We start from the raw sequence: 26,256 nt of genomic DNA on the forward strand, positions 1-26,256 counted from the left end.
CTATGTTTACAATATCTGTTCACAGCTGTGTAAGCTAAAACAAGATGCAAAGGTAGCTCACAGATTGCTAAACTTGATTTTGCTGCAGAAGGAACAGTTATCATTTAAAAGAGGTGTACTTATATACAGACTGTTATGAATTGGTAGATTTTAAGGTCAAAGAGGCCATTTTGACTTTCCAGGATCACAGTGGAGGTGTATATATTCAGTCATGATTTTCCATTCAGAAATAAATTTTGGGATGTTGTTTAACCAATTTTAATACAGATGTATACATTGGACTATTTTTATGCAGCATTAATCTTAGCATGTCATGCAGATGTAAATCATCTTTGAAGAAAACTAGCTGTTTTGTTGACATAAGACAACTGCGTAAACACATTTGCGTCCTCATAAATGGTCATACCAAGTGAGGTGGAAAGTGCCATGTGTCATTTCAAAAAACGCACTGTCTTGTGAGTGCCTGTGTGCAGACACACAATTACCATCAAAGTCCAAAGACTGTGAGTGGGACTATTTTTCTGCAGGACTTCCTTCTAATGTACCTGTGGTCGAAGTCAGTCCAGTTCCTTTAACCTCTGAAGAATTAAAGAAGCAAGAACTGACACTTAAAATACAGCAAGAATATTTTGCTGCCCTGAAACATGAGGGTATGTTACTGTTTGGCTACTTACATTTGGTGGTGATCATTATTCCTAATTTAGGTAATGTAACAGTGAAAACTAACCAGAAACTCTTTGGGGGAAGATGGATGGGTAAGCAAAGTAAGGTAGAGAAAATGACTACCTGAGTGGTAGTCATCAGGGAATTTTGTGATAGATATAGCAAAATATAAATGTTTTTCTTTCATGTCATGTCATGTCATGTCATGTCATGTCATGTCATGTCATGTCATTTCCACAACTAAGCAAGTATTCTTCATGAAAGAATAAGTTTGAGATGGGCCACTCATCAGTATTCAATTGAATTGAGTTCAGTATTTTAATTGTTTTGATCTGTGGAAGAATTTTTTGGCAATTACATATTTAATTGATGCTCTTCTCTCAAGTTTCATCTTCCTCAAGCTGTGCAGGATTTAAGCAGAGAGACACGTTTGCTTTTTCTTCCAAAGCCCCTACTAAACAGACCCTTCCAAAAAAGCACGTATGACTCAGCTTTCTGTCTCTTTGTCCTGACCAATAACTTCCAAGCCAATTGGTCACTATCAGCAAAAAATAGATGTCTGAAAAACAGAAATTCCAAACTGAAAATGAATCGATTTTTTTTGAAGATTTTTTTTAGTAGAATAAAAGAACTCATTCACACTAAAGAATAGATAGAGTTTAACTGTTACACATTCTATACAGGAGCAGTTGGCAGTTAGCCTTGGCTGGGCTAACTTTTACGTAGTACTTATGAAAACTAGAGGGCAAACACCGGTTAATAAACAAAACACAGACTCACAGAATCGTCTAGGTTGGAAGAGACCTCCAAACTTACCGAGTCCAACCTCTGACCTAACACTAACAAGTCCTCCACTAAACCATATCACTGAGCTCTACATCTAAACATCTTTTAAAGACCTCCAGGGATGCTGACTCAACCACTTCCCTGGGCAGCCCATTCCAATGCCTAACAACCCTTTCTGTAAAGACGTTCTTCCTAATATCCAACCTAAATGTCCCAGGGCACAACTTTAGACCATTCTCCCTTGTCTTGTCACCAGACACGTGGGAGAACAGACCAACCCCCACCTCACTACAGCCTCCTTTAAGCTACCTGTAGAGAGCGATAAGGTCGCCCCTGAGCCTCCTTTTCTCCAGGCTGAAAAATCCCAGCTCCCTCAGCCGCTCCTTGTAAGACTTGTTCTCCAGACCCCTCAGCAGCTTCGTTGCCCTTCTCTGGACTCTCTCCAGCACCTCGATGTCCTTCTTGTAGCGAAGGGCCGAAAACTGAACACAGTACTCGAGGTATGGCCTCACCAGAGCCGAGTACAGGGGGACAATCACTTCCCTAGCCCTGCTGGCCACACTGCTTCTTATACAAGCCAGGATGCCGTTGGCCTTCTTGGCCACCTGAGCACACTGCTGGCTCATATTCAGCTGACTATCAACCAATACTCCCAGGTCCTTCTCTGCCAGGCAGCTTTCCAATCACTCATCTCCCAGCCTGTAGCTCTGCTTGGGGTTGCTGTGCCCCAGGTGCAGGACCCGGCACTTGTCCTTGTTGAACTTCATGCAGTTAGCCTCAGCCCATCGGTGCAGCCTATCCAGATCCTCCTGCAGAGCCTTCCTACCCTCGAGCAGATTGACACATGTACTTAACTTGGTGTCGTCTGCAAACTTACTGAGGGTGCACTCGATCCCCTCATCCAGATAATCAATAAAGATATTAAAGAGAACTGGCCCCAGTACTGAGCCATGGGGGGTTTACAGGGCTTCTCTAGCACCACACCAGACCAGATGTCTGTATATCTGCCACTTTCCTTTAAGATACTCTCAGTTGCTTAGAACTTCTATGTCTTTGCCCTCAAATCAAATAACCTTTCTATGAGACCCAAATCACTGCTAGGTGTAAAATTTTGATCAACTATTTCTTGCTTAATGTAGGAAGTGCTCAGTATTGCATTCTACTGTGACTGAGAAATAACATTAAAATGACCTGTCTCATACTTTTCACAGTTCATCTTTCTACACTAGCTGCCTAAAGAAAGTTTTAGCCCCAAAGTATTTTGAAAGCTTAGTAGTACATAGAGTAAGAATTATAAATATTTTACATTCTTTAACTTTGAAGCCACTATGCCAATTACTATATAATATTACTTATTTGAAAGATTCTGTCACAGAGAAGGTTAAATATAAAGAAAAAATCAAGTTGAACACTGAATTGGTTTATGTTTGAGAATAATATTCAGCTACTCTTCTCTCATTCTTCTTTTCTAAGGCTTTAAAAAACTGTCAGTGTCTGTTTCATGTCTCTATCAATACATTTTCTTACCTGTCTCTTCATCCAGTTCATATCCTTTTCACCTTGGATATTGTTCCCGTATTTTGTCTTTTCATCTCCTTTCTTCTCTATTAGTCTCTCAGTGAAAAACTCTCTCTGTTCTTTCTATTCAGAAATCTAACAAATTCTGAATTCTGAAATTCCCAATGTTTTTAAAAGTTTAAATTGAATATTCTATGCATAATTTTTGTAACGATTAATTACTTTCCTAGTGGACACTAACCAAATGAAAGCTGAGTTTTAGGGTATAAAATAGTCATACTTAGAAAGGTTGGAGCAAAACCAAGGAAGTTAATTTTGAAGAGCTGGAAGTTAGGAAAAGAAAAGCAAACTTTTGTCATGATTAACACAGATAACATGTTACACTTCCATTGTTACGCTGCTAGGTGTGTTTGCTATATAATGTTAATTAGTTTGATGTCACTGTGTACTTAAACATCCCCTGCACCTCTGCATTAGCTTTATTAAGATATTTGTTACATTGTGAATTCTGATACTTATGGAATACATAGTTTTGTAAAATAAATGGTGCAATAAGGGTAATTCTGAAAAATTAATAATTTAAGAACATGAGAAATAAATATTTTGCTGCCTAAGTACAGATTAAGGTACTTCGTACTTCGGAAGCTTAAGGGTGAAAATTCCTGAAATTTTATAAGTATTAATTATTATTATTATTAAAAATATTTTAACAGAAGAAGCCACCAAATCTCGTCTAGATCTTATAAAAGAAAAAGCATTAGCATATATTGAAGAACTAACAGTGAAATCAGAAGAAGCTTATAAAGATATGGAAAAGTGGCTTGGAGCCAGGTTCCTAGCAGAAATGTCCAGGTAACGTATATCCAATCTTGAGCAAGATTCATTTATTTATTTTTTTTTTAATTGACTAATCTGGTAAGGGTGTTTGTTTATATAGAACAAATAATTTGCAAAATGTACTAGAAAATAATCATTTCATTTCATGAGCTAAAATTGAATTTTATCTTAAATAACTGAATGGTAATAACACGTTTCTTCAATAATTAGAAGGTTCCGCTGGCAATGGTAGAGGTAATTAATTATCAGTTTTACTGTTTTGCTAGGCTACAGATTTAGCAATTTATAAGCATCATCAGACAATCAGATATTCAATTTCCTAAAAGTCTGTATATCATTTCAGTGGTTTTTGTCACTTTGATTGTAGGTGTGTTTATTTATTGTTATTTATTTTTATTTTTCTTTCTGTACTATACAAATGCTGGAAAGCTCCACCTACTGTTATGAACACTATGTACATGTATAGCATTAATCAAAAAAAATAGTTCAATGTCTTTTTTTTTCTTGGCCATTTTTCTCTTCTACCAAAATGTGCTAGGAACCACTATGTGACACTGAGGCCACCAGGCACAGAGTGGCCTATGTCTATGTCTATGATGTCACATTGCCTTTTGGAAAATATTTCTGGCCTGTGTTAAATTTCAAAGCATACTTGGGGCAGTGCTGGTTGGTTCATGTCAGTGCATGCTCAAGGATGTAATATGTGAAGGTTCTAGCAGGCAATAGCCCAAAGAGGCTGAGCTCTACTTGCTAGCCAGTTTTGTTGGCCCTCCTGACAACCTCTTCCAAAATACATTGTTTACAGAATATCATGTCCTTTGGATGGATGCAAGCATAATCCTGAAACCTCAGGCCAATTCCGTGCCTATACCTGTTAAAAAGTGTAAGTCATGCTCATCAGACTTGGAACAGCAGATCACGTATCTCTGCAGAATGCTACTCTAGAAAGTGTTTTGTAGATCTACAGTCTAAGGGCAGACTAGGGGATGAGGCATCGAGAATAACCAAAAGGATGATTACAAATGGAATATATATGTCTCCTATGAAATTTATGGAATAAATAAAGTTTCATCATTTCATATTTTTCCACCAGGTCTCTTATGTGGCTTAGATCTGCCTATATTTCTTACCACAGTAATAAAATGTGTTGCTGCCAGAGTAGGAGTACACTTCGTAATGATTTTGCTGAGTACAGAATTTACAAAGAGGATTTGTAATTTTTTTCTTCAGGAAAGCTCCCAGAGTGTAAACACATTAACATTTGAACTTGATATTAACATTCTCTGTTCAAAAGTACTTAACTGTTTCCTGCATTTACATTTTCACAGTGTTGAAAAGCTGATTGAGATAGGACGACACCACATTGAGTGTTCTAGCAAAATCCAGTATGAAATGACTTTAGAAGAAACAGATTTCTTCCTCAGCAGTGATGTGAAAGTGATTCCTGATCCTGTTCCTCCACCCCATGTTCCACAAGTAGAGACCTCTGACAGTGGTACTCTAACTATTTCACAGCTTAACACGTTTCATAAGCAGTTTCTACAAGTGGCACCTAAAGGTAAGAAAAAAAAAATCTGCTTTGTTCCAGAAAGGCAGTTAGATAGCTAATTAAAAAAAAGTAACTGCAAGGAGTTACTAAATATTAGTCACCTATACTGTTAAAGATCATACTACAGTTAAAAATGGTGCAAAATATAGAAGCAAAGTTAATAAAATATTAGAGTAAAGTACTAGAAATGTGAAATATCAGACAACTTGGAAGTTTTTAGTGTTTCTGTTATGGGCTTTGTATCTTCAAGACAACGTGCTTAATATTCTTCTATCTCTGTGTGTAGTATGTTTTTTAAAGAACTACGTATCATACTTTGCTTAGAAATCATTTCAAATGCAAGTCTTTAACTCATTTACTAATTCAGAACTCAGTGAACACTAAAGCTGTACTATTTTAAAACATATTGTTGAAAAACACTATTTTTATGATAGGGTCTATTAAACTGTTAATGATTATATTCTTCAAGTAAATGTATGCCAGTTGTTTTGGGTGATTTGCAAGTATTAACTCATATTTTTTCTTTCCTTTGTTAGTATATTTATTGTGTACCTACCCTCTAGTTATGGGAACTTTAAGTTTAGGACATTTAAAAATACTTTCTGTCAAAACTTAATACTGCTGTATTTTTAAACTGAGATTGCAAATAGTTACATGCATTTGCAGTGGATTGTACTACTACCAGTGTTCCAGATTATAACTGTGACTTTAGTACATGTGCCACTAAGATTGTGAAGCAGAATCCATAAATCCATACTTACAATTTTGGATCCAACTCTTCCAATATAATAAGGCCACCAAGGCACAATGATGTTGAATATAACCCTGTATTCACAAATTATTTTCATGCATAGTGGTGGAGAAAATCCATTTACCTTTTGAACATGAACGCATTTTAAGAAGAAAGATGTTAGGAGTTTTCCTTTAGAGAGATGTTTATCATTCTATCTATAATGCAGAGATTACTTGTGTGTGTGTAAGCATTCCATACTCCTCTACAGAGACTAAAGAAGCACATATTATTGTATATATATTGCCATATGAAACTAAAAATCTGTACACTTGTAATTAATTATTAGTGCCATAGAGGTAAACATACATGTACTACACAAATACCAGTTCTGACTGGTCATTCCCATTAAAAGGTTTTCTTTTGTTTTTTAAAAATATATTCATTAATTAAAATACTTAAAACTAAAAACATTGTCTAATACAAACTCAAATATTCTTGAAAATTTCAAGATAGAGATAAAGTGTTTTCATTGTGCCTTTGTAATAGATAGCAAAAATAGAAATGAAATCTTCAACTTTCTACAATATTGTCTTTTTGATATTATGTTCACTATAATGACCCAACAAAGCAAACTTTTTCTTTGTGCTTTTTCTTTCTTTGTGCTTTTTCTTTCTTTTCTTTAGCTTGGAAGATAAGACTCAGTCTTTTTAAGACTGAGTCTTAAAAAACTTAAAAGACTAAGTACATAGTAAGATCCAAACTCTGGAAGCTTACATCATAATTTTAGTCTTGGTAGACCATATAATTCATACCAGGAAGGCTCCTATCCAACATTCTTCATTCACTTAATGACAGAATGATCTAGGGCTGATCTCACAATTAGGCAGGACCCAAGTTATATACAATAATTTTTATTTGTATTGTGGTGATGGTGCCTGCTAGGATCCCATAGGATTGAAACAATTCTTTCAGCAAACCACAGGGCAGTCAGCAGAGGTAACATTGCAAATGACAGAACAATTGCTACAGTAAGTATCTTGCACAGCAGGGCATCTACTTTATCCTGAACCTTCATTGTTTCATTATTTCAAATTCTTTGTCAGGTGCAAATTGAAGAAACTCATTTTGATTCGTGCTGAAACATTATTTTCTCCAAGTATACAGGAATTCATCTAAACTTTCAAATTGGAAGCATGTATGTAATGTAGGAGACAAATATCCTCCAGCATAAGATCTTCATAGCTACTTCCATTGGGATGCCCTAGCTCCTACAAAGATATCCAGCTGTCACAGCATGACAATATTTCTTTGTAGTTTCTTCCTCTCTTGCCCCTTCCTGCACTCTGGAACAATGAAAAGAAATTATTTAAAGTACGGTTCTCAAGAACATGCAACAGCATTCTTCTACCGTCTGGTGACTATTAAGTCAAAATAATTTACCTTTTTGGACAGCTGATTTAGGATGTGATTTGTGCAAGGCATCTTTAAAATATATATATTTTTTCCATTCTTTTACGCACTGTAAAAGCATCCCAGATTTCCTAAGACAACCACTACCCTTCACCACAAGCACTAGACTCTACAGGGAGAGTTAAATCCTTCCTCTCATAAAATCAGGAAAAATTCTTTACATCCTTCTGTCTCCCCTTGTTTAATAGAATGCTCAGCAGAAAATATATGCCTCCTCCATGATTACTCTTGTATCGAATAAAACAAGGAAATACACTAAAGCACCCAACACATCGGCAGTGAAGTTGTTGGATAGCAGCTAGCTCTAAAGGAGATATAAAAAAGTAGCCAGCTAATAATCTTTCTATTGAAGAATCTCCAAACATCTAGATTTTTTTTGCCAAACATCTTAATCTTTTAATTCCTACTTGCCTGGGCAGTCCCCTGAGCATTTGTAATAGAAATACATCGGAGAACATAAGACTGTAGGGCAAGTCTACAACTTTTAATAAAATAAATCCACCAATCCTCTATACTATGTAAATAGCAAAATTCCTAAAGTTGTTCTGAAAATGGAATATTAGGCTGATTTTGTATAGCATTATGAAGATTTCATAAAGAAGAATTTTGATATTAATTGAAATAATAGAATCATAGAATCATTACAGTTGGAATAGACCTTCAAGATCATCAGGTCAAGGTCATCTTTCAATTTACCTAGAAAACCTAGCAAAACAAAGAGTGAAAAGGAGAGACTATGAGGTTGGAAGTAAACAGTTTTCTCACAGGATATTTGGCAGATGTCAAAAGGATGTGTTTTCAAATATGTCTAACAAATTGACAAAACGAAAGCAAAAAATGGGACTACCAATATACTTTAAAATTATTAGGTATTTACAAATGAAATCTTATAAAATTATAAACAGTTTTGTGTTCCCTAGGAATTTAAAGTATTAAAGAACTGCGGATTCATCATAGACAACTTGTTCTGTCCTGCATGCTCGGTTCTCCATGGAGGCACATTACTGACCATTCTAAGCACCGATGGACAAAAACTGTGACCTCTGCTGGACCTTCCTACATACTGATCCAGTCTTTCATTTGATAAGAAAATATTTAAATGTTTTATTTTATTAATTCAAGTGCCGTTGCCCCAACTCAGGGTGGCTCTGCAGTATTTGTTAATTTCACAAACACCTTTGATCTTTTTGTTAACAGTGGTTTAATATATTGCCTCAGGATTGTGCTTCTTTTTCATAGAAAGAACCGTGCCAGATATGAAATGGAGCTGATAACACGTCTTTCTGTTTATATGAACAAAATTAAACTAACCATGGATCTCATCTCCTCCAATTACATTTACTGTCTATTCAATTAGCATGCATCTGGAATTTCTCAAGTTTAAAGGTGCTTCAGAGAATGCAATTTTGGTAATGTTTCACATTATCAAACTGATCAAAATCGATTCTATCCTTGATTTTTATTCTCCAGTTTATGATTGGAGTGAATTTTATTTTTTTTTCTTTTTCTTTTCCACAGCAATGATCTTCATGAGCAATCCCAGTTTGAATTATAGAACTGATTATTCATCTGAAATAATTTTCAGTCAGGCTTTAAGCACTTCTAAATCCAATATCCAAAATTTAAAATGACTCTTTTAAAAAACTTTGAAGCAGTCTGCTAAGATGTGAGCAGTCCTCAGTAATTTTGCCAAATGTGATTCAAGATTTGTCAACCATAGGAGCCAATCAATAACCAAACTGTATTGATATTTCTTTTTTCTATCTAATTATAGATTTCTCAGTTGAGTTTTGCTGCGCTGCCAGATTTGGAACAGATAAGTGTATCAGTGTACATAGTAGTGGTCAACAGTAGTTCTGTTGACTTTTTTTTTTCCTTTTTCATAAAAGGTTTTGCTTAGTGTCAGAGTCCAAATTGCACACAGATCATGAATAATGTGTACAGATTATGCTATCTCTTCTGAAGTACTTTTGTAGAAAAAGCTCATGAACTTATGATGGTAGCCGTCATGATCTGACTTTGGTGTGAATAGGGGCTGAAACTTATATGCAAATATGGAAATAAGTTCTTCATCTATAACTTTTATCTTTCTAAGACTAGATTTCAATGTGTTTTTTTCTTCAGAACTTGAAAATAAGAAAGTCTAAGTTTGTAGGCAGAGGACCTATCTTTTACTAGACCAGAAATATAGATAGAAAATGCGTAAACTTTTGAGAAATAAAGCCCTTCATCAGAAGGGCTTTGTACCCAGGACAGGTACAATACCTCTCCTTACAGATATTGGAAAATTTGTTAATTCTAATTACTTTTACTTTCATTTCCCCACACACACACTCTGTTGGTCTTCTATTGTATAAATATCATGTATATTATTTAATTTCAGTAGCTGTTACTGTTTGCCTATGTTGTTTAAAAATCCGTGTATCCAATTACTTTTATGAAACATTTAACATCTTTGTATGTCTGTGTACTTGAATACATATATCCCAGTATCAAGATCCCTATGAGTATAACAGAGGAAGTTTTCTTTCCCCTCATTTCACCCGTGTAGCAACTAGAATAACTTACTCTGAGATTCTACATTTAAAATCCTAATTCTTGATAATTAGTAACGATTAGGCATGTAATGCATCAATAATAATTAGTGAATAAATGGAGTAAATATTTCAGTGAGAAGCACTTGCACGGTGATGAGTATTTGATGAGTATCTCAATTTCTTGTTGGGAATGAATCATATTGAGATTCCTGTCTTTTTCACTGAATGACAGTATCCCCTATTAATACCTTTTAGTGGTGCAAATGCTAAATTTGGATGAATATAATTCAGCCTAAAGATTTGGTTCATTCATTTATCCATTGCAGTATTGCTACAGTCTGGTGTGTAACATGCATAGATCTCTGTCATCCAAACATCTAGCCAAAAATATAATAGGATAGAGTAGAATAAACTTGAAAAAGGGAATGAAATGTCAAAATAATTCTTGTCTGTAGTATAGATTTACAATTTCTTCATGTTTTGTTGCTTGTATAAATTTCTAATCTCTATCTTTCCTACAGCGTTCCTCAGTTTAGAGAGAAGAACCCTATTTTCATACAGTGCCAAACTGGAATTTATAATCAAAATATTGTACTGCTGTCTTGTGTGTCATTAGAAAACAGTCTCTTTGTATCTACCTGTGTTTTATAACTGAGGCATTGTGATTACTCTTTATGACACTTCAAAATGCCTCAGCCCTGTTTGCAGGGTATATATCTAGTAACTTATGTTACCATTCTTAATGCTCCATTTTGAAGGATTACTTTTCTGTTTTCAGTTTCAGTTGTGGTCATAATCTTAATTACTTCTTTTTTTTTTTTTTTTTTTCATTTGTTTATTATATTTCTGCATTGGTTATTAAAATAGATGTAAATGCATGTCCATGTCAGCTGGTATATCACTGAATGATATGATCTTTAAAACAGATTTAACGGATTTTAATGAAGGGCTAACTTATGTAGATTTTTCTACGTATGCTTTCCCTTTCATTTCATTGATGACAAAAATTTTTGTCAAAAAGAAATAGCTCCATAAGTAGAGAAGGTGAAGTTTGTTTTTTTTTTTTCAAGTTTTTTCAGTAGTGAAGCTTTCCTTTTGTATCCTGTGTTCTTTCCATAGTACCACTGCAATAAATCCAGCCCTTTTCCCATATTCCCGATTTCTTCCCAATAATGCACCTCCTGCTTCATTCCATGTCTTTTAGCCCTATTTGAAAAAAGTGTTGTCTTCTTCATGTCCTCTTATCTGTGTTTTTTGCTTGCACAGCAATGGCCAAATACACTGGATGTTGTATGTGGTCTGGAATTGAGTGTAGGCTGACATACAAGTCTTGACCACAGAGCGGCTAAAAGCCTGGCATCTCCCTGCTTTTTCCTCAGTAGGAATGATATGAGGATCATTGTCCTGTTCCTCAGAACAAATCTTAAAGAAAATTTTGGAAACTTCATATCTCCACCCTACTGATAAACTTGGTTCAAACTGGCCATATAGAAATTAACAGTGAGGAAGAATTGGCAGGTAGATAAATTTATGTAGAGCTGCAGAGACAGCACAGATGCATAACCTTCACTTCCTTAGGTACATGTGGTAAGAATATACTAGAGAGAGGACCTGTAATGAATATAATCTGGTTTATAGGGGTTGTCATAATTTAGAAGGGTTAGGGATCTGATCTGATGATTCATGCCTCTTAGCGTTTACTGTTCTCACATTCTGTAGAATATACTGTCTTTCTAAAGACACATACAGCTGATCACTTGTAAATACAAGATGTACAAAACAGAATTTTCCAAGCGATTAAAACCCTTGTGTTTTGAAATAAAAATAAATAAATCAAAACTTGAAAAATATTAGTGACATTGAAAGTCCATCTTATAGGGAGTCCTATCTCAGACAGTGGCTCAGAGAACCTACTCTGATCCTCATTTTTTTGTAATCAGCACCAAATTTCCATAGGTTCCCATACACCTCCAGAAGCAGTAGGCACTGCAGAGGTATTCTCATAACACATTATCATATTAGAACCATTTTTCCCCTTCCATCCTCTGACCTCTGCAGTTGCAGACCCTTTAATCCTGCCTCGTATCTTCTTTTTAACCTATTCTTGTGTTTTTGTGACTGCCTACTACTAGGGAAGGTTTTCAGTCTTTACTGTTGGTGAAGAATTGTTCTCCTCCTCTCTTTTTGGTCCTGGGTGTCCTTGGGCACACTTCAGAAAAAGAAAACTTCTGTGGAAGTCCATTTGTTTTTGCTATCCACATGGACTACAGCTGTTAACATGGATTTGAAGTTTTCTGTTATATATAAACAGCTCTTTCAAAGAATTACTCATAATAGAAATATATTTAAACTGCATGTTCCTAACATTTTTTTTTCACTGTTATGGCCTTTCAGGATGCTTATAATAAAATGGGAACAAACTGTCCTCAGAAATTCTGTAAAGCATATATAAAAGTTTGCCCCTTCTTGTAAAATAGACAAGAATGCAGTACCAGGAGTCTTTCTCATAAGACCTTTGAAAACACTCAAAATAATAGCTCTTTCTACGATTGTCTTAATGTAATTATTAATTTTGCTTCTTGAGGTACAAATTACAGCAAGGATGGTGGGAGTCAAATTGTTCATCAGTCAGTTCCTCGGTGCTTTACTTCTACTATTTTCCAATGAATAGACTTCGAATTTTATTGCCTCAGTTCTCCTTGGAATTTGTTGTAGTTATTTGGCTGCTTTCTTTTCCAAGTCATGACCTTATGGCAACTGCATACTAAAAGAATCATTAAATCACCTGCCAAAGGTAGGAGATTCATGAACTCTAGAGGGAAACATTTCAAAAATGTCAGCTTATGGCACTTCCTAGTACAAAATATAAGAATGACCACCTTGAAAACAATTTGGAAGAACAATGTTGAGAACAATCTCAATGCTTTGAGAATGTCTCAGTTTTGAAAACAAAATGTGAAGCTTATGCAGTTCCTCTCTCTCAAAACAGTAATAAATTTTTTCTGCAGATAAACATACTTAAAGATGACCAGGTCAGTTAATTGTGCTTTAGAACATCTTATTCATTCTGGGACAGATATTTGATTATGTATTTATGGACTTGTTCCAAGTAAAATTTTCTGTTAATATCAGGTGGAATTGTCATCGTAATAGGCTTGTGACATCAGCAGTATCTTCTGGAGACATTTTTCCTCAAAGACAATACTGAATTCCATTCCCTGACTCTGTTTTACTCTGTTTCAAAAATGGTATCTATGTTGCTGCATTTTACTGATTGCAGATTCTGACAAACCTATGTTAGTCAAAAGGAAACTATAGCCAAAACTGACCATTTTTTACAAGGGTCCTAAGTAATATGAAAGTGATGTTAGAGGAGATCTCAGTTTTATTTACTCCCTTTTATGGCTGTTTATTTTAAATCACAGTCCAGTTGCAATTTAACAAACTAAATGTGGAAAAAAAAAAATGCAATTGATAAAGTATTAAATAAAAACTATTTTATATTTAGTTGTTTCTTTCTAAATTGTAGCCATAAGAGCACTGAAGCAATTTAAAGGCAAGAGTAATTCTTCTAGCAAGAGAGAAGTTGGTGACAAAGGGAAGGAGAAGAAAGATTTGGAATATCAAAGAACAAAGAAGAATCGACAGTTTCCAAAAATATGGCTAACAAAGTACTCCTGGTTAAAATATGATGATGAAAAGGGAATAATGTTCTGTGCATTGTGTCGCAAGCATAATGTGGATTTGGGGGAAAACATTCATAATTTTTGTTCTGGCACTGATGACTTCAAACTTGAATTTATAAATACACACCAGAGTAGTGAAGCTCATGCCTGGGCTACCTGCATGGAAGCTGCCAGTACTGCCTCACCAAATAGAGCTTCTGCTGAGCAGATGTTGAAGAGTATGAACTCCATAACATTAGGAAGAGTAGAAAATATTTTTAGAACATGCCATGCTATTGCTAAGTCTGGTCGTCCCTTTACAGACCTTGACTGGATGTGTAAACTAGATGATATGAAAGGAGTGGATATTGGTTCTGTATTTAGAAATGACAAGTCAGCAAGAATATTTATACATTTTATTGCTGAAGTAGAAAGAAGGGCTCTAAAAGAGAAACTGGAGAAATGTAAATTCTTTTCTCTCATTAATGATGAAGTCACAGATAGCATATTCAAAGCAGCTGCAGTTGTCTACGTGCGCTTTGCAAATGAAGGAAAAGTCCATTGCCAAATTGTTGGAGTTCAACCTGTTCAAAAAAATGATGCTTCAAGTATAAAAAATGCAATTGAGGAAATTTTAGAAATAAATCTTAAGCTCAATCTGGGAAACCAAGACTGGTCAAGAAAATTAGTTGGGTTTGGAAGTGATGGGACAGATGTCATGACTGGAGAAAACAATGGGGTAGCTGAGCTTCTGAGGGAAATTCAGCCTTGTGTACAGTCTGTGCATTGTTTTGCTCACCGCCTAAAGCTGGCTTACAAAGGAGCACTGAAAAATATTCAGCTATACAACATCTTAACCAATGGCTTGAGAAATATGTATTATTTTTATCATAACTCACCTCTAAATAAGAATAATCTCAAAGCCACATATGAAGCCATCAAGATACGCCCAGCAATTCCTTCTCGCATTGGAGGCTCGCAGTGGCTTCCTCGTCTACAAACAGCTCTACAAATTCTCCTTAAAGGATATCCTGCAATTGTTCTACATCTGAGTAAGGTAACTGATTTAAAAATTGGATGTAAATTTTGGAAAAATTAATTGCTATGGTTAATTTTGGTCCACCTACCTAATACATCTTGTTTCCATATTGATTTCCAGATTGAAAAGGATTCAAGAGCCTCAAACAGGCAGAAAGTCAAAGGACTTTTACACTTCCTTCTGAAAATGGAGATAGTCAAGTTTTCCCATTTCTTGTTGGATGTCATCAATGTCCTCAACATTCTGTCACGTGTTACTTTGGATCACAACTCCTCCATTGCAGATATATTTGCAACCGTGCAGTCAACAGTGGAAACACTCCACATGTATCAAACAAGGTCTGACATTTGTAACGACTGAGTCCTGATCTACTACAATCTAGCAAAAGATTATTATATACCTTTTTGTATTTTGAATCTTTTAGAGCTGGTCCAAAGGAACGCCTGATGGAGACCATTCAACACTTTCATGGTCACCAGCTTGTTGGGAATGGAAATATTTCAGCAGTACGAACCAAAGTACTGAGTAATTTGGTGAAGAGGCTACGTAATTGTTTCTGTGATGCAAGTCAAGATGTCTTAAGAGCAACTACTATTGGAAGTTTTAAACTATGGCCTGACAAAATGAGAGAAGGTATAGAACTATGATAGTGGCTAGTTGAAGAAATGCACATTCTAAGTTTTTTGTTTTTTTAAAGTACAAAAATATATTTCTGTTGCCTCTGTTATAGAATTTGGTGAAAAGGAAGTGTCTGTCTTGACGAAACATTATGAAGTTGTACTAGAAGCTGCTAGTGTGAAAATCAATGAAGTTGAAACTGAATGGAGCATGTTGAAATTAGAGCTATATAACAGGTAATAAGAATACTGCATTTGCTTGTGTTTATTGATTAATTTAAAAGGATTATGGAAATACATTTAGGAATAGGTATAATTATACTTTTTACTATTTTTTAGATTTCAGAACATCCAGACCTTGACATGGGATTTGGTGAACTCAGATTATTCAAAGAAGTATCCCAACATCCTGACATTGGTAGATTTGATCCTAACTCTGCCAGCAAGTTCAGCTGAGACAGAGCGAGGCTTCAGTCAAATGAAATTCATAATGATGCATCTGCACTCTAAACTAGTGTCTGAAAGTGTGACAGATCTCATGACAATTCAGATGAACTCTCCAGATATCAAAAAGTTTGACCCCAAGAAAGCTATTCATTTGTGGAATAGTAGTTGGCAGAGAAATAGAAGACTGCAGGAAGGTGATGTGATGACAAATGAAAGATCAGATTGCTCCTCTGAGTTTGATATGGAGAGTCACTGTGGAAGTGATTAGATGAAAATTCCTAGTTTTTACTTTGCAGTCACTCTTTTAACATACATGGACACTTTAGTAATGTATCTTGCAAGATGAAGGAATGTGAAATTTATATTTTTTCATAACGTTACAATTTGAAAATTTGGCTCTTCTTTCTGTATTCACTGCTGAATCAACATCATATTTGCCAGTCATTACCTGATTCCTACAAATCTGAAAAGAATGAACAAAAAATGTCAAGTACATTGGGGCTGTTATGGACACCTGGACAGAGTAACTGGACTGGTAACTACCTGGTTGTTGCATTTAATCTGAGTCATTGACACATTTATATCCACTGGAGTTAACTGTTATCTTGTTATTTAATGGTTCAAGAAATTTTATTGATTCTGAAAATCCTGTTTTTTTGATAAATATATGGAAAGTTGGTGTATTATTGCTGTCTAATGATTGCTTGGCCTCTGTGGCCTATGAATTTTGTGTCACGCCTTCTCTCTGTATGTGTTGCTACTCTTTAATCTCTTGTGGATAATGTTTAACATGACCTTTCAGAGATATTTGTCAGACTTGTCCTTCAGAAGATTCCTGAAGAGGCAAAGCAGATCCATATTCCATTGCTGTTTATTTATTACATAAATCAGCCTTCGCATAATACATAATATGATAGCCAGGATATGACCAATATACTTCACAGATTAAACTGCTGCTTTTTCCTGTAAAAATGTTTCAGTGAAGGATGTTATAAGAACTCTATATGTTGATTTTTAACCTACGAGTTGAGAATGAGAATTGTTCAGAAAAGTTTCAAATTTCATAATTTGCCACTATCCACATGTTTTAAATGCAACTTCCTGCTTGGTAAGTTCTAATCAAGGCAAAGAATACCAAAAGAATATATTTTGAGAAAGCTAAAGTGAAATCATTAAAGACTTTTCAAACAGTGATGAAGATGAACTATAAATAATTCGGGAGAAACAAATTTGAGGTCATTCACCTTTAAATCAACCCTTTTCTAAGTTGAGATCCAACATTCTACTTTCAATATAATACGTTTATAGTAATTGCAGAAGGTATGTTATTTATATAGTCATTCTGAGTATTTTGCATATGTATTCATGCTACTTGTAGGTCTAAATATTTGCCTACAACAGAAATAGAGTACATTTTGAATGCATAGCTCATTAAAGTATGATAATACACACAAGCTGAGCTAAGCTGTAGGGAGCAGAGCAAGAAATCAGCACTGTGCTTTATATGGTATATTATAAAAGATGCATCATTGAAGTATGTGCATTTGTGATTTCTCAGGTAACGGAAATGTGTAGTTACATTTTACCTAATAAGCAAGAAGATAGATATTACAGATATTACTTTCTTAGATATATGGCATAACTAATTCTAAGGATTTTCTCATAAGTCTCATAATACCGTGGTTTTTCCCTTGAAGTTTCAAGTGAGGAAGTTCTAGCAATGATGAAGTTAAAAATTTTTTGGAATGTCCAAGAGCATAAGACAAAACAAACAAACAAATAAACAAAACAAAACAAAACAAAAAACACCATAGCAAATAAAACTGTATTTTGAATCTATCTATCTGAATCTATTTATTCAAAGTCAATTCCATGTTGCCTGAGGGCAGCATCTCCTATTTTATTGTTTAGTGTTTAGACTGAAGATAATGGATTTACTGCCCTCATCAGTGAAATCTCTAAAAAGTACTTGTAAAGGAATATTAAAAATCCTGCAATGAAATAAGACCAAGTCACACAATTTGTAGCCAGTATTTGCCCATGCTTCTGTTCTGATAAGTTTTTAAAATAGTTCACTCTATATTTTTACTAATATCTGAAATGTTTTTGTGGAAAAGAAATTTGATTTCCTCTCATACTTCTCAGTTTTAACTGGAGAGGAGTTTATCACTATCTTCTTTGTAATACTTGATTTTAACTGGAACACTACTCCTGTTTACTTATAATGTTCCTTTTGTAGATGAAATTAGCAGAACTGCTTCCATATTTTTTCTCATATTTTCTAACTCTGTAATTATTCTTGCTGCTTTCTTCTGAGTGCTTTTCAATTTCCATGCACCCTTCTAGATCTTCAAATTCCAAGATTGCATGCCAGCAGAAAACTTAAAAAACAAATAGAATACAAAGTTTGTTTCCAGTATCTTTACATGTACTTTTTGGCAATATTGTAATCAACTAGATCCCTAGAGCCTTTTTTACAGAACTGGTACTTTGGCAGTAAGATTCTGTCTGTGACATTTATGCAGTTCATTATTTCAGCACAGTATAGCACTTACTATTTATTTGTATTGGATAGTGTTCTTTTTATCCCAGTCTATACCTCCAATTTGTAAAGTTCACTTTGAATTGTAATTCCGTTCTTCAAAGTGCTTGAAATCTTTTCCACATTGTTTTTATCTGCAATGTAATGAACACAGTTTTTGCAGACTCTTTCCTCAATGCACTTTGACTTGTTTTCAGTGAAAAGACTTACTGGTCTTGACTATCTCTCCACTTTTCAAAAACTCTTTGAATTCTGATTCTTTTTCCAAAATGACTGTTATCCCTTCTAATTAAGACAGTATCTACACATTTAATACATTTATTTTCTATTCAGTCATTTATGTCACTCAAGAAATATGTTTTTTCTTTCTTTTTTTTTATTATTTTTTTTTTTTATTTGGACTTACTGAATGAAAAGATTTTGTGAAGAGCATATGTGTTTTGAAACCATTCCTGTTAGATGGACAAAGCAGATTCTGGGAATTGTTTTCTCATTCTATCCCAGAGGACACTATTTCCTCCTACCACTTGCAGAGCCCCATTTGGGAGCACCAGTCTTCTTTTCTCAGCACCATCTGTGTGGCTGCCCACTCAGCATCTCACCCTGACTGTTGAGCAGTTCTGTGGCATTGGCAACCCCTGAAGAAAACTGACTAATTTGACATTTAAAAATAGTTCCATATAAAAATAAATACATTGATTCTAGACTAAATATCAAAAAATACATTGAAGACATTTATTTGATATCTCTTTATATCAAATAAAGATATAAGGCATTTTCTCTCTCCCTCTGAACCTCCCTTGTTCCACCTAGGTATGTGACGAGGGGGAATTAGGTTGTGCTACATTTAAAATTTTTGAACTATTATACCATTTAAAAAATATTTCAGAATTGTGCCACATCAGAGATTTCATGAGGAGCTAATTTAAGAAATTATCCCACAACACATTATCAATTATAGAATTAGCAGATAGAAAGTAGCTTAACTCTGAATAAAAGAGAAGAGCCTCCTTAGCTCTACCATAGAGAAGGAAAAATGGGTAGATGCTACAAACCACCTGAGAGTGCTTAAACTTAATCCCACAATAATTTATTAGTTTGTTTCAGCTTACATCAACTAAAGTCAAGTTTACCTATAAACTATGTTCTAGCATATTCTATGATCCAATCAAATTTCTGTAAGTAGTGATTAATGGTTTAGTTGCCAGTCCTTTAACCCCATTTCAGGAATTATCTCTTGATTCAAGTTCTTTAATTTCCTTGCCCCTAAAATAGTTTTTAGGTATGTTTCTGAAGTCAAATAGTCTCGCAGAAAGTGACGTGAGGATATTTGTATCTTTCTGGAATTGTATGCAGAAGCACATAGGAAATCCAGGAGCTGCATTTTTAATTGTTACATAGGGAAATCATAGTAGGAATTCAACAGTTTAAACCATAAGATACAGTGAGAGAAAGAAGTTTGCAAATTTCCAGAGTAGAAGGGATGAGATGTGAAAATTAGTAAAATAAGAAATAAAAATGATGATAGCTGGACTTCACATAGTAAAGCACTGGACATCTTGGAACTTCAAGTAAGATGTAAAAACTTACATTTATTTTCATATTATTTTATGAAATTATTTTCATAAAAACTTTTTTTTTTTTTTTTTAACTCTTATTTTCATATAAACTTTTTACTGCCTCCTTTGTGGACCATAGCCTCTTCTCCCCATGAACAAGTAAAGAGTTTCCTAGAATAGAGGTAACTAGTACTTAATCTTCTATGGAATCTCCCAATAATTATACGTTTGTGATGTAGGCTTTATTGTGCCTTATGGAAATGATCTGATTCTTGTGGCTTGAAGTACACATACAAGTTTCTGATCACCTTCAAGTAATTAAATCAACAATTCACTGTGTTTCAGTAAACAGCCTAACACACAGGACTTTAAAAATATGTTCTTTCTCAAAACATATAAGTCAAAAACCTTCAGGAGGTGATGTTATTGCTGTTAGCACTCTTATCTGTTTGACAATGTTTCCCTAGCTTTTGCTTTCATGCTGAAATTTATGGTAGAATTTATGGCTTTAAGTCCAGATGTTTCTTCCTTCTTCTTTTCCCAACAGACTTTAAGCTAGCCAAATCTACTTTTCCTTTTCTCTCCAAGCTTATATATAGATGTTTGTTTTTTTCCCGATGTATTAAGAAGTGCTGAGGGCTTAACTCCTGATTTCAGAATTGGAGGCAAACAGCCGAGAGCGCAGACCTACTAAATCAAATTGGCAACTGGACTTTGAATGCTCACACTATGAAATTAATATTCTAGTATATTCTATATATTTCTACCACTTAAATCTTTTTCATAAACTTAACAATTTTTACTTCACTGTTCCACTTCAGAGATAATAGAATGGTTTGGATTGGAAAGGACCTTAAAGACAAAAGCTTTTAGCTGTAGAACATACATAATGGCTCCTTTCAAAAAGGATAAAGTTTGGCTGCATTACGGAAAAAACTATTAGACTTTTTTTCCTTCTTGTTTTTCATTGTTTGTGTTTGCTTTATAATCTGAAAACTTACTGTCTTGACCTTCCAGAAGTGATCATAGACTGACCAAATCAGTCTTGTCTCTTAAAATTTCATTTGAAACTTTCTTTACATTTTTTTTTGTCTTTACTGCAGAGATTTTACGCTGAATCCTCACTGAGCAAAAAAAGTCTGTTTCTGAATGGACAGACTCATATTTATCCATTGTATTTCAGTATACTTCATTCTATGTTTTAATAATGTACATTAAGTTCAAAGTTACTGTTTGCTTATAAGCAAATCCATGCCTATTTTACAAAATTAAGTTTTGTTATCAATATATATGTGTGCCATATATGCATGTACTTATTTAACTTTTGATTGCTTTAAATTAAAATTGACAGAGCTATTTATCTCTAACTCCCAAAAGCTAATCCTATGAAACTTTTTAAGCAATTAAATTTCATTTCAGAGTTTAACAGACAATATTCTGTGTTTACCATCCTATTCTCTAGCGCACGTTTACCAAGGGTAGATGTAGATTTATGATTAACTAAATTAGAGCACAGTGAAAGAAAAGGTTGGTAGGTGTTCAATATACAAAATATGTATGTGATTGTGATTGGTATTTTTAAAATGCTTATTAACTGTCAGTGTGATCTGGGAGGATAGATTAGTGATCACAATGGAGATCAAGACAAGTATCAAAATAGCTGTAGTTTATTAGTATATTTGACATTTTGCTATTAAATAGACCCTACATTATTTATTTTAAATGAGAATGTATTATGCTTGGGTTCAAAGATAAAGCCAATATGAATACTATAGAATAGCAAAACAAATATTTTCCCACATGGCCATTAATATAAAAAAAATAGATCCCCTTTAACAAAAGAAGTCTATTTGAATATATTTTTTATTGATTTTTATTTTATTTCATTAGGTTTTATATATAAGAAAGTATTTATTGATATTTTTATTGAAGTGATTAATTTGAACCTTGGAACAAATTACCTTCCTGATGCATGGATGAACTTAACACTTCCAGATGTAAGTTAACTATTTTCTTTCCTGAGGTATTTCTTTGTATAGAAGATGAAGCATTGCCTTTCTATGACAAAGTCAAGAGAATAACTATTATAGGGCATTATCAGTTCTTCCTTAAATTTTTCCCTTTCACTAGAGAAGAAGACGAAGAAACCACAGTGTCAGGAATTAAATACTTGTGTTAGCACTATACTCATTTACAAATTTCAAATTACATCAGTTCCTTAGAAACCATGGAAAATTCACTTCCAGGTGTTAAATTAAGACTGTTTTTGTTCTTTGTTATGAGATAGGAGAATAAAATCTGGAGCTGTATGACCTCAATCTTATTTATCCATGATTTTCAGATTTAGAAACATGAAAAAATTTAGTCTTTCCAAATCTTTCATCACAGAATTCATTGATTATTTTGAGATGCTGTTGGTAAATTGTATGGGATAAAAATATCTAGTGTATGCTATTTTTAGTATATTTTGATAACTATTTCTGGGAGTTAGTCACAAATCACATTCAGATTTTAATTCGACTACACGTGATGGAAGCAGCTTTATTCAAATATTCTTCACACAGATGAATTGCACGAGTAAACCATTTTAAAATTGCTGAGTGATGGATTTCCACTGAGTTTAGTGAAAACTAGTCACAGCTGTCATCAGTATGTAAAAAATCTAATCTTAGCACAGGAAATTAATTATATGAGGAAAAGTATTAGCAAACTGAATATTTGACTCATAGAGCACATGTGCATGTATCCCATGTTCTTTATTCTTTAAGAGCTCTTAGTGCTTATAAGTTCTATTTTTATTTTAAGAACAGGATTTCCTTTAAAAGAGTTTCCTTAATAGCATGACTTTAAAATGAGACTTTTAAATTTATTGTGAAAGCAAGAATTGCCGTGCTAAAGGAAATGAATGAAGCATGACCTAAAGTGTAAGTTTATTCTGCACAGGCTATTCTGAACAGAAGTCGCCATTTCATCTTTACAGTTTGTGAATTAATGTAATTTCAAATACGTTTTGAAATTAAAGTAAGCAGTGCTATACTTGCCAATTTTAGGGCAGATGGCATCTACAACGTTATTGAATTGACTCACTCTGTATTGCCTAAGGCCCTAAGCCTTCTAAATACATTTCTTCCATCTGAAAATCCAGTCTGAAACCAACCAGATGCTTGACAAGGAAATCAGTATTTGGAGAAGAACATAGTATAGAGGAACATACTAAGTTCTCATCACACCAGTAGTGCAGAAATGAACTGTGCCAGACTTGTTACCTCCATCACAATGCTCTATCAGGAGATCTTACATGTTTCCCTGTTTGTGATCAGGACCCCACCCTACTATCCACATACTGCATCCTCAGCTGTAAAAAAATACATGGCAAGCTGCAAAGCAGCTTTTCTATTGATAGTTTTTGATAACTGGAAATACTACTGGAACAAAGAAAATCCACATTGTGAATACCTGAAAGAGTAAGCAAAATAAGGCCAAGGCACGGGCCCTATACTAAATTTTGTACTCATGCTACTAAATTGTCAGTTCAGTTCCCCACTAACACACACTAAGAACCATTGTCTTGTAGGCAGCTTAAGTATAACCCCCAGTTTAGGAAGTAGGAGTACTTATTTGGATGTATACCAGCTGCACATGCCAGTTAGCCTCCGTGACAAGCAATGATCTCTGGCCTGTTTTATTTAGTGATAATGTGATGGTGCACCTCCAACTCCCCACAACCTTCCCAGCTTTATTTTCCATAACCCTGCTTAAGAAGATAACCACCAGCAGCAGTCGTGGTGGGTGCCATCTGGTCACAGTGGATTCATGAGGGACAGTTAACAATCCAACAGCCAAGAGGCTAGTTGAGCGAAGTGCTCACCTGACCACAATGCTGGTCAATGTCAGACTCAAGCCAAATTTGGAAGAAACTAACATCTATAGTGACACAACATCTATAGTATGCCGATATGATTGTTAGTAAATCATCTTTTATCAGGAATAGTGTAGCCAGGAAGACCAGGGAGGTGATTGTCCCCACTGTACTCAGCTCTGGTGAGGCCACATCTCAAGTACTGTGTTCAGTTTTGGGCCCCTCACTATAGGAAAGACATCAAGGGTCTGGAGTATGTCCAGAGAAGGGCTATGAAGCTGGTGAAGAGTCTGGACTAAAGTTCTATCAGGAGCATCTGAGGGAACTGGGGTAGTTTAGTCTGGAGAAGAGAAGGCTCAGGGGAGACCTTATTGCTCTTTACAATTACCTGAAAGGAAGGTGTGAGGAGCAGGGGGTCGGCCTCTTCTCACAGATAACTAGCAATAGGACTAGAGGGAATGGCAACAAGTTGTGCCAGGAGAGGTTTAGATTGGAAATTAGGAGATGTTTTTTCTCAGAAAGAGTAGTCAGGCATTGGAACGGGTTGCCCAGGGAGGTGGTGAACTCACCGTCCCTGGGTGTATTCAAGGACAGGTTGAACATGGTGCTTAGGGACATGGTTTAGTGGGTGTCTATTGGTGGTAGGGTAATGGTTAGACCAAATGATCGTGAAAGTATTTTCCAACATTAATGACTCTATGGTTCTTTGTAACCCTATAAAGAGTGAGCCAAGAACCCTTTGATTTCTCCTGTATGGCAGTGGGCTGCAGGCCAGGATCTCTCCTTGAGTAGGAATGCCTCACAAGGTCTGCCCCTCAAGGCCGAGAGATTCCTTACTGTTGATTCCTTATCTGCAGCAGATACTCAGTAAGTGGCTGATAGCTTGCTAAACTTTGTAAGCTTTGCTAAGATTAAATTTTAGATTGGTTGTGCACATGTAATCCTTTAGACATAAATCACTGACCAACTGTGGGACTAAGTTTGGATCCAGCCACACCTAGGCACCTCTGAGAAAGAGTATAGAAGGAAAGGGGGTCCACTCTGAACCTCATGACTGCCAAGATCTCCTGACCATTTGTTTGACCCTGTCCTCTATACAGTAAATATCCAAGCGTACCTCGCTGTCTCAGATCTTATTGTTGTCTTATTTATGATTAAGCTTTGTTAGATCACTACATTTTATCAGTAAAATACATTGCTTCTTCTCTGAGTAAAGTGCATGTAATTTCCTTTCATGACAGATACAGTTAGCCATGCATTCTACAAGAAATCGGAGTCTTGAAACTAATTCGTAAGGCTCTTGCTCTCCCTCAAAACTCAGCTGCTCACTATACAGGGGAAAGAGATAGGAGACTGGTCTTTTTATGTGTTTATTTTTGAGAGAAGCAGTGCTCCAAGAGTTTGGGGTGAACCACAGGTGCCTCTCATGAGGACATGAGGCATAAGCACTTGAGGGCACGTTTTTTACTGTGTAAAGCCTCTTATTTACTACATGGAACTATGCTTGTGCTTCCATTGGAGTTACTGTAAAGTCACTATAAGCTGTAAATTTCATAAATGTGTTTGTGTAACTGCACTGTGCAGACAAGGAGGAAGTACAAAGAACTCTGAATCCTTTGTACATCTTTGATGTATCTTTGACATATACAAATCTCAATGGATAACCTTGTCCATCCTAAATAGGAAACAGAACTAATATGCATAATATATAAAAAATATATGTTTTTGCATGCATATTTGACAATATTTATTATTTTATTTTTATAGTTACAAAATCTGACATCTGCATTCACAGTGAACTCAGAACTGATTGACTGGCGCAGATTCCTTTTAGCAGCAGCACAGCCTTGGCCAGTGCCGTCTCTGACACAACTTCTCAAAACTCTCAATATCTTCAAGTCTGTTGACGTAGCTGGATCAGGCTTAGTTACACAGGAATGCTATATGCAGGTTATAATTCTTTTCTCTTTGAATATTCATTTGTTAATCTCTTTGAATTGAATAATGTATTGTCAGGTTTATTCAAACTCAAAAAAAAACAGCCTGACTTTTAAATGTTTTGATATTTGAGGGTGCTTTCTAGTGAAAATTGTCTTTAGAAAATTGAGGGCCAAATATTTACCTTATCCATATATATTAGTTACAAAAATCAGACTAATTAATCTTACATTTTAATTCCATTTTCTATTTAAGCCATAAATTAATTGAAAAAAAAATCCTTCCTGTCCTAAAGAAACTATTCTGTGAGCATTTTAACTACAATTAGCTACCATTGCTATTGATTGACACTGTATAAGTCTCTTAACACAAAAAAAAAAAAAAAAAATGCCCCAAACAAAAACAAATACTTTAATTTAGATAGTCTCACCAGTTCTAATTTAATTAAATATCTTGAGAATCTTTCCAATAAGTATTTTTTGCAAATGAAAATTTTT

At 34.9% G+C, this 26,256-nt stretch overlaps 1 protein-coding gene across 5 annotated transcripts in view; it reads left to right on the forward strand.

Annotated features, from left to right (window-relative positions):
• SPEF2 (sperm flagellar 2) overlaps positions 1-26,256 on the forward strand; it is an 89,491-nt gene that overhangs the window by 51,075 nt on the left and 12,160 nt on the right. For 3 of the 5 annotated variants that reach the window (XM_072030786.1, XM_038170392.2, XM_072030787.1), the window contains 8 exons: positions 528-650; positions 3,681-3,819; positions 5,133-5,362; positions 13,623-14,815; positions 14,918-15,135; positions 15,222-15,430; positions 15,528-15,651; positions 15,754-17,665. In XM_072030786.1, coding sequence (XP_071886887.1) covers positions 528-650; positions 3,681-3,819; positions 5,133-5,362; positions 13,623-14,815; positions 14,918-15,135; positions 15,222-15,430; positions 15,528-15,651; positions 15,754-16,129 — 2,612 coding nt within the window. In that variant the 3' untranslated portion in view covers positions 16,130-17,665. Of the gene's footprint in view, positions 1-527; positions 651-3,680; positions 3,820-5,132; positions 5,363-13,622; positions 14,816-14,917; positions 15,136-15,221; positions 15,431-15,527; positions 15,652-15,753; positions 17,666-21,852; positions 21,960-25,588; positions 25,772-26,256 lie in introns of those variants that run through there. The other 2 variants (XM_072030789.1, XM_072030788.1) reach the window with 1 other exon arrangement.

This window comes from Anas platyrhynchos, chromosome Z, assembly GCF_047663525.1.
Source record: "Anas platyrhynchos isolate ZD024472 breed Pekin duck chromosome Z, IASCAAS_PekinDuck_T2T, whole genome shotgun sequence".
Taxonomy (NCBI): Eukaryota; Metazoa; Chordata; class Aves; order Anseriformes; family Anatidae; genus Anas; species Anas platyrhynchos.